The 8,715-nt window shown below is 36.2% G+C and overlaps 1 protein-coding gene across 1 annotated transcript in view; it reads left to right on the plus strand.

The window, feature by feature from the left end:
• The window catches only part of IQGAP2 (IQ motif containing GTPase activating protein 2), a 369,993-nt gene extending 362,035 nt beyond the window's left edge, over window positions 1-7,958 (plus strand). Inside the window, exons 35-36 of the mRNA XM_069096257.1 lie at window positions 280-388; window positions 7,015-7,958. Of these exons, the coding sequence (XP_068952358.1) occupies window positions 280-388; window positions 7,015-7,128 (223 nt within the window). The 3' untranslated portion in view covers window positions 7,129-7,958. The remainder of the gene's footprint in view (window positions 1-279; window positions 389-7,014) is intronic.
• Window positions 7,959-8,715: the final 757 nt, after the last annotated feature.

Below are 8,715 nucleotides of genomic sequence, written 5' to 3' on the forward strand. Positions count from 1 at the left end.
TTTTACTTTAAGGAATAAAACAAGCATCTCCATAACATAGTATAATAATATTAAAAAATGATGATTGCACATGAAACTGTAGATCTAGAGATGGCGACCATTAGACACAAATACTCACCTTTCTCTCTTCGGGACTTGGGTTCTCAGTGCTGCACCTGTGTGTCAGCCTGTGATAGCATATAGTTAACTTACAGCACAGTGCATCAAGTGGGATTCATGTCATTTGGGCTTATGCTATGTCTGTATTACCACATATCATGAATGCTTTTCTCTCTCAAGGTTTAAGAATGTTGTGTTTGACATCGTACCTACTGAAGAAGTGGGTCACTTTGAAGTGAGAGCAAAATTCCGAGGTGTTGAGATGGAAAAGGTTCACCTGGATATTCAGGTAAGACATCCTTTTCTGTACTACCTTGGGCCAAAGTGTGATGTCCCTGAAGGATCACGAGATTTGAAATCAGGGCAGCCTAGGTCCAAATTCCAGATTTTCTACTTATTAGCTATGTCATGTCACTTTGATAAAATCACTATCAGACTTTTTTGTGGGGGTTTAAAGAGCTTTGAATAAGAAGAACATATAGTTGGCCTGGCACCCAGGCTATTACAAAGTGCATAAAAAATTAGGCAATAACAAGAATTTTAGTGCTCAAAATTAATGTTTAAATACATTACATTGTACTAACCTTAACCTAATAAAATTTTTAATTCTAGCAATTCATTTGTGAAGCCTCTTAACTTTAATTTGTTTGTAGCCACACCTAGGCTAATAGCACTTGGATAAAATGCTGGCAAAAGTGAAAAAAAAAATAGAAACCTGTTGTGTTTTGTGACTTGTGGGGAGCAGTGACTTAGTGAGGAATAGAAAGTCATGTGATTTCCAAGGATTATGTTTCTGTATACTGAATTCAGCTGCAGGTGAATAACAAATCTCTAGGAGACAGTATTGTTTTCTTTCAGTGAGTAACTTTAATGGCACTTCCTTTAAAATCATGCAGTGCTGAAATATAAAACAAGCTTGGCTTTATTTTTTTCAAGAGTTTGCTATTTCTGATAGAATTAACTATTCCCATTGTCCTGTTTTGTTAAACCTGTACCCTAGAATTTCAGGGCATGCAGGTATATATGTACAAACATGAACGGGTGACTATTAAAAAGCCATCAGCAATAAATAAATCACTTTTCCATTTGTAAACATATGGTAGGCTCTACTGAAGAGTCACTTTGGTAGCAAACTGCTGAAGGAAGGTTTGGTTTGAAAAACAGCGGCAATGAACAGAGCTGAGTCAGGAGACACCAGTTAGAGTCCCAGTTCTAGCACTGACTAGCAATGTGATATTGAATGTTCTTATTGTAAAATAAGGGGGATCATATTCAATAATCTCCAAAGTCCCCTCTAGTTGTAAGTGGGTATGAGAGAGAGAGAAAGAGACAGAGAGAAGGAGAGGGAGAGGGAGAGAGATTCTATTTCTTATCTTGACCCAGGGCAAAGATTAGAAGCCTGAGATGAGAAAATTGCTTAGGTATGAAAGGAAGTTTCCTTTCAGCACTTAAATTGGATGATTCCTTCTTAACTGCTCATCTTAGTCGCCATCTTTGCCCCCCCCCCCCTTCTCAAAAAGTCCTACTTAAAGTACACAAGGGCATGTCTCTCAGAAAACTCTGTTGTATTCTTGTTAGATATAAAGTTGTTCATAGGTTAAATGCCTCAGTCACTCTAGGAAATGTTACTTACAAATCAGTCAAATCAGCATTTCTTAAGCACCTATGAAGCACTATGCTAGGAGCTAGGAATTTAGAATAAAAAAAGAAATTCTCTCTGCCCTCAAATTGCTTAGAGACTAAGGGAGCAAAGTTTACCTCATTCAGGCCAAATCTATACTAATTTATACTTGTTCAGTCATGTCCAACTCTTTGTGACCTCATGGATCATATCATGCCAGGCACTTCTGTCTTCCACTATCTCCCAAAGTCTGTCCGAGCTCATGTTTGTTGTTTCCATGACACTATCTATCCATCTCATCTCCTTCCCCTTTTGCCTTCAATCTTTTGCAACATCAGGGTCTTTTCCAGTGAATCCTGTCTTTTCATTATGTGGCCAAAATATTTAAATATCAGCATTTGACCTTCCAATAAATAATCAGAATTATTTTTTTTAAGTATTGACTGTTTTGATCTCCTTCCTGCACAGGGGACTCTCAGAAGTCTTCTCCAGCACCACAGTTCTAAACCATTAAATTTAGTGCTCAAGATTAATGCTTAAATACATTACATTGTACTAGCCTTGTCTAATAAAATTTTTAGCTCTAGTAATTCATTTGTTAAGCCTCTTTGATTTGTTTGTATTCACACCTAGGCTAATAGCACTTAGATAAAATGCTGGCAAACATGAAAAAAAAATAGAAACCTGTTTTGTTTTTTGACTGTGGGGAGCAGTGACTTAGTGAAGGATAGAAAGTCATGTGACTTCCAAGGATTAAATTTCTAAATACTAAATTCAGCTGCAGATGAATAACAGGTGTCTAGGAAAAAGTCATGTTTTCTTTCATTAACTTTAATGACATTTCCTTTAGAATTTAAAAGCCCTCAGCTTTCCTTAAAGTCCAATTCCCACAGTCAAACATTTGTACTGGAAACACCATTGCTTCAACTTTATAAACCTTTCCCAGCAAGGTGAGGTCTCTATTTTTTAGTATGATATCCAAATTTGCCATAGTTTTCCTTCCAAGGAGCAAGCATCTTTTAATTTCATGACTGCAGTCACTGTCTACAGTGATCTTTGAAATCTAGAATAAAAAAATATGACACTGCTTCCATTTCTTCTACCTGTCTGCCAGGAAGTATGGGAGCAATTGTCATGATTTTGGTTTTTGGTTGTTTTTTTTTTTAATGTTAAGCTTCAAGCCAGTTTTTACACTTTCCTCTTTCACCCTCATCACTAGGCTTCTTAATTTTTCTTCACTTTCTGCCATCATCATGGTATCATCTGCATGTCTGAAATTGTTGACATTTCTCCTGGCAGCCCTAATTCCAGCTTTTGATTCATCCAACGAGGCATTTCACATGATTTACTCTGCATATAAGTTAAATAAGGTGACAATATACCACCTTGTCCAACTCCTTTTCTGATCATAAACCAATTCAGTTGTTCCATGTTAAGTCCTAATTTGTTGCTTCTTGACCCGCATACAGGTTCCTCAGGAGACAGATAAGATGATCTGGCACTCCCATCTCTGAGGACTTGCCACATTTGGTTGAGATCCCCATGGTCAAAAGCTTTTTTGAACAGTCAGTGAAGCAGAAGTAGACTTTTTTTCTGAAACTCCCTTGCTTTTTCCATAATCCAGTGAATGTTGGCAACTTGGTCTCTAGTTCCTCTGCCTCTTCGAAAACCAGCCTGCACTTCTGGTAATTCTTGGTTCACATACTGTTGAAGCCTAGCTTGCAGAACCTTAGACATAATGTTGTTGGTGTATAAAATGAACGCAGTCACTGGGTAATTTGAACATTCTTTGGCCATTGCCCTTTTTTCGGATGGGATATAAAAGGATCTTTCCCAAGCCAATGTCCACTATTGAGATTTCCAAATTTACTGGCACATTGAGTGCAGCACTTTAACAGCATCATCTTTTAGGACTTTAAATAGCTCAGCTGGAATTTCATCACCTCCACTAGCCTTGTCATTGGCAATGCTTCCTAAGGCCCACTTGACTTCATTCTGCAGGATGTCTGGCTCTAGATCATTAATCACATAGTTATTAATGATATTAAGAACTTTCTTGTATAAATCTGTATATTCTTGCCACCTCTTCTCAATCTCTTTTGCTTCTGTTAAATCCCTACCATTTTCATCTTTCATCAGTCCCACTTTTGAATGATGTCTCTGATTTTCTTGAAGAGATCTCTTGTCTTTCCCATTCTATTGTTTTCTTTGATTTTTAAGAAAACCTTACTTTGCTTTGTTCTCTGGAATTCTTTGTTCAGTTCAGTACACCTTTCCCTTTTCTCATTCATGTTTTTCTTTCCTTCTTCCCTTAGCTGTTTGTCAAGCCACATCAGACCGTCATTTTTCTTTCTTGCTCTTCTTTCAGATGTTTGTTGTTGCTGCCTCCTATACTCCATAGTTCTTCAGGCACTCTGTCTGCTAGGTCTAATCCCTTAAATCTAGTCATCGCTTCTGCTTCATATCCATAAAGGATATTATTTAGGTCATATCCATACAAAATCATGGTTTTCTCTACTTTCTTCAGTCTGAATTTTGCAATGAGAAACTCATCATCTGAGAGACAGTTAGCCCCAGCTCTTGTTTTAACTGAACTTCTCCACCTTTGGCTACAAAGTATATAATACATCTGATTTTTATATTGACCATCTGGAGATGTCCATGTGTAGAATCACCTTTTGGCTTGTTGAAAAAGAATGTTTGCTATGATCAGTGAATTATCATCACAAAACTCTATTAGTCTCTGTCCTGTATCATTTTGTACTCTAGGATCAAATTTTCTTGTTATTCCTGTTATCTTTTGATTTCCTACTTTAGCATTTCAATTCCAAATGATGAATGTGACATCTTTTTTTGGTGTTATTTCTAGAAGATTTTGTAGGTGTTCATAGAATTGATCGACTTTGTCCTCTTCATCATCAGTGGTTGGAAGCATAGACTTGTATTGCTGTGATGGTGAAGTTTTGCCTTGGATTCGAATAGATATCATTCTGTCATTCTTGAGATCCTACCCCAGTACCGCTTTTCTCACCTTTCTATTGACTATGAGGGCTACTCTCTTTCTTCTAAGGGATTCTTGCCCACAGTGGTATATTTGTCGATCACTTGAATTTATTTCACCCATTCCCATTCATTTAAGTTCACTGACACCCAAGATGCTGATGTTAGATCTTTCCATCTTACCATATCCAGCTTACCTAGCTTTATAGATTCCAGACTCTATGCCAAATTGATCTGGACAGCAGCGGACTTTCCTTTCCTCGCCAGACACATCTGCGGCTGACCTTCTTTTGACGTTGGCCCTGCCTCTTCATTAGTTCTAGAGCTGCTCGTAGTTGTCCTCAGTAGTGGGTTGTGTGACTTCCAGCCTAGGGGCTCATCTTCCAGTGTCATATCTTCTATCACTTTAATGCTGTCCACGGGGTTTTCTTGGCCAAGATTCCAGAGTGGTTTGCCATTTCCTTCTCCAGTGGATCACCTTTTGTCAGAACTCTTTGCTATGACGGTAATGCTATTTTGGGTAACCTTGCATGGCATAACTCACAGCTTCACTAAGCTACCCAAGCCCATGACAAGGCAGTGATCTAGGAGGGGCACCCAAGAGTTTCTCAAATCCAAATGAGAACCTCATAAGCCAATGTAGAAAAAAACCCATTTTACCACCAAAGTATGTTAAATCCTTGCTCTTTCTTTTAACCTGCCTAAAATGGCTCATCCTTTTATTTTTTTTTAAGAATACATTTGATTCATGACTTTTCTTTTTATGAAGATCTTTTTTTTTCTTCTTTTCCTAAATTGTCAAAATTTTATTTTTTATTGTGAACTTAACCATCAACAAATACATTTCAATATTAGAGGCTTATATAAGAAACTGAATTTCTATAATGTACTATTTGTCTTTTTAAGAAGGATAAACATATATGTATATACATATATCTATGTATGTATATAGAAAGATACCAGGTTTAGCAAGGCAGTAATTAAAAGTGACTTCTTTGTTTATTTTCCTAGCCTAGATGCCCATCTGAAGAGTGATTATAGTCTTAAATGTAGAAAGATATTAGTTGCTGATGGAATTAGTGCATTCAAAGATTCTGAAACTAGAAGCATATCTTGAGTAGTTTCAGATTGGAATTGTATAAACACAAGAAGTTTACCAAGTGAAATTGAGAACATTCTCCCTAACTTCATTAGAGCAAACTGCAGCTTTTACAGGTGACTTTGATGACTGTAAGGGACAAGGCAGTAGGTACATGATTAGAAGTCCCGAAGAGCCGAGGTTTCAAAAGTTAGAAATTGGTCAATGAGACATAGGCATCAGTCCAAAGTAATTCAGGAATGAGCTCCACTAATGAAACTAATGGTGAAGGCCTAATCCCTCCCCAAAATTCATTTTCTTATTAATTCTTTCATTATTATCCTTGATTCTTTAGCTACAAGTTTAAAATAACCTAGAAGTGTGTATAGCATCTCAATCCATCAATTTGGCAAAAATGATTGAAATCAACACTCCTGCCATAATGGATAAACAGTCATATTCAAACATTAATGGTTGAATAGCAAATGTGAAGCATTTATCTATCTATATATCTATCTGTCTGTCTGTCTATTTATTTTGGCAAGCAGTTTTGCTTGCCAAAATAAAATATTATAATTCGATTGTTGAAAATACATCCTGAATATGTTCTCAGAAGTGGGAGAAGAAAGAGCTACCTGTTCAGAGATTTTCATAGCAACCTTATATGTAATTGACTCCTACCCACCCCACCTCCAAAAAACTAGGAGTCCAACATCAGGGAAATGGTTAAATAAATTGGGAAGCACAAAGGTAATGTAAATTGTATTCCATAATCCCATTACTTTTGACAAATGTGGGGAAATGAAGAAATTTGGAAAGACCTAAATAAAATAATGCAAAAGAATAGAATATACTGTACATTGGCTACAAGTATTTCAAGAAAGATAAATAATGAACAGGCCAGGAAATCTGATGGTTACTGGGAAGGAAGCAGCTGGAAAATGTTGGTGCTTTGTTCATTAAAATTAATTTAAATGTAAATAATTAGTATGTAAGTTGAGTTGCTTGCATCTATTTCAGCATTAAAATGTCAACAAAACAGTTGATTTTAAAGAAATAAGATTAAGAGAGTTGCTTTCTTTCCTATAAATCAAGTCTGGTAGCATCATACTGGCCAGATGAGTTTGGTTTACCCTTCCACCCAGTTCTTTGTGCATGTTTAGAAAATGTTTAAAATACCAAAGTTGCAATTTAATCATGTTCCTTCTGGTTACAGGATTTGCTTCAGATGCAGTATGAAGGAGTAGCTGTAATGAAAATGTTTGATCGGGCTAAAGTGAATGTAAACCTTCTTATATTCCTGCTGAACAAGAAATTCTATATAAAATAAAATGCTTCCAGATATGTCATGAACTCTGCATCCAATGGATTGGGAAATGCATTTGTTCAGGATTTTTGTTTTGAAATATGATTGCAGTCACTGCTCATGGAAATGTGTTTGATTTTTTCAAAGACCAAAACTGTTCAGAAGAATGTACCCATGTGCCTTTTGATGATCTGCTATTACAGTAGAATGCTACACAATATGAATTAATGTAAATCCTTCCAGATCATACTGTGGTGTAGGGATTCCAATATGAAACCCTCCTGTTTCACAGCATTTTCAAGTACTATGTTTCATTTTAAAGTAGTTGAAGAAATGTCTAAAGCTATTTTCCTATGAGGATTTTTTAAGTGTTTCATTTGAATACTAGAATTCTTCGTAGATTTTTTTTTTAATCTGTGAAGAAATGAAAGCCTAATTGTTTGTAAGGAATCACTTAGATGAATAAACGTAGTACTAAACTCTGCCTTCTGGGAGGTGTCAATTATAAAGTGAAATTTTGTGCAATTCAAATAAAGTTTTTATAGGTAATTACAATACAATACAATAACATTTTCTGTATAAAAGTATATATTTTATGTGATTTATTCCTACTAAATAAAAATGCACTACTGCCTCATGGTCAAAACCTTTCTACTCAAAGCCTTTAATTTAAGTGGCAAAGAAGCAATGTGGATAGCAATCAGTAGGGTTTTTTTCCCCCAATTTATTCGAACACTTAAATTGTGCCTCTCAATTTCCTTTTCATTTTGTAATGCAATAAAATCAGTATCTAAATGGTTTAAAATGTATTCCTGAGAGATTGTTCTATGTAAAATAAATGTTACTTAATTGCATCATTTGTTTGTAAAGTTATTTTAACAACATTCTGGCTGTAGTGCAAGGAAAAGATTTTTCTTAGGGAGGCTTTCTCAGAAAAGACCTCATCAAATGAACAGATTATAGCCAAATTTCAGTTATCTGTGTTGTGGTTTATTTGCAGCCAATTTTAGTTCTTATCTTGGTTTCTGCTTGTAGTTTATATGCTTCTGAATGACCTTTCTTCATCTCTTCCTGGTATTACTGTCTTTTACAGGAATAGAAATTAATTTTAAGGGTGGCTAGGTGAAAATGGAATGCTGGCCCTGGAGTCAGGAGGACCTGACTTCAAATCCGGCCTCAGACACTTAACACAGAAAACTAGCCATGTGACCTTGGGCAAGTCACAGCCCCAATTGCCCTCCAAAAAAGGAAAGAGAGAGAGAGAAAGAGGGAGGAAGGAAGGAAGGAAAGAAGGAAGGAAGGAAGGAAGGAAGAAAAAGAAAAATTTTAATGTCAACCTAAACAAAACCCAAGTAAGACAACCAAATTCGGGGTGGGGGGGGGTGGAGGCAGAGATCTGGAATGCAATCCAAGTTAATTTGCATAATTAAGAAATTAAAATTACTATACTTAGTTGTATCACATAGGTGATATAGTGGAGACAAGACTGAACCTAGAGTCAGGAAGAGCCCTGAATTCAAATGTGGTCTTAGATATTAATTGGCTATGTGACCCTGGGCAAATCACTTAGCCGCTGTCTGCCTCTATTTCCTCATCTGTAAAATGGGAATA

Source organism: Petaurus breviceps, unplaced genomic scaffold (assembly GCF_028583685.1).
Source record: "Petaurus breviceps papuanus isolate PSGF00001 unplaced genomic scaffold, PetGlider_PUasm1.0 229, whole genome shotgun sequence".
In the NCBI taxonomy this organism is placed as follows: domain Eukaryota; kingdom Metazoa; phylum Chordata; class Mammalia; order Diprotodontia; family Petauridae; genus Petaurus; species Petaurus breviceps.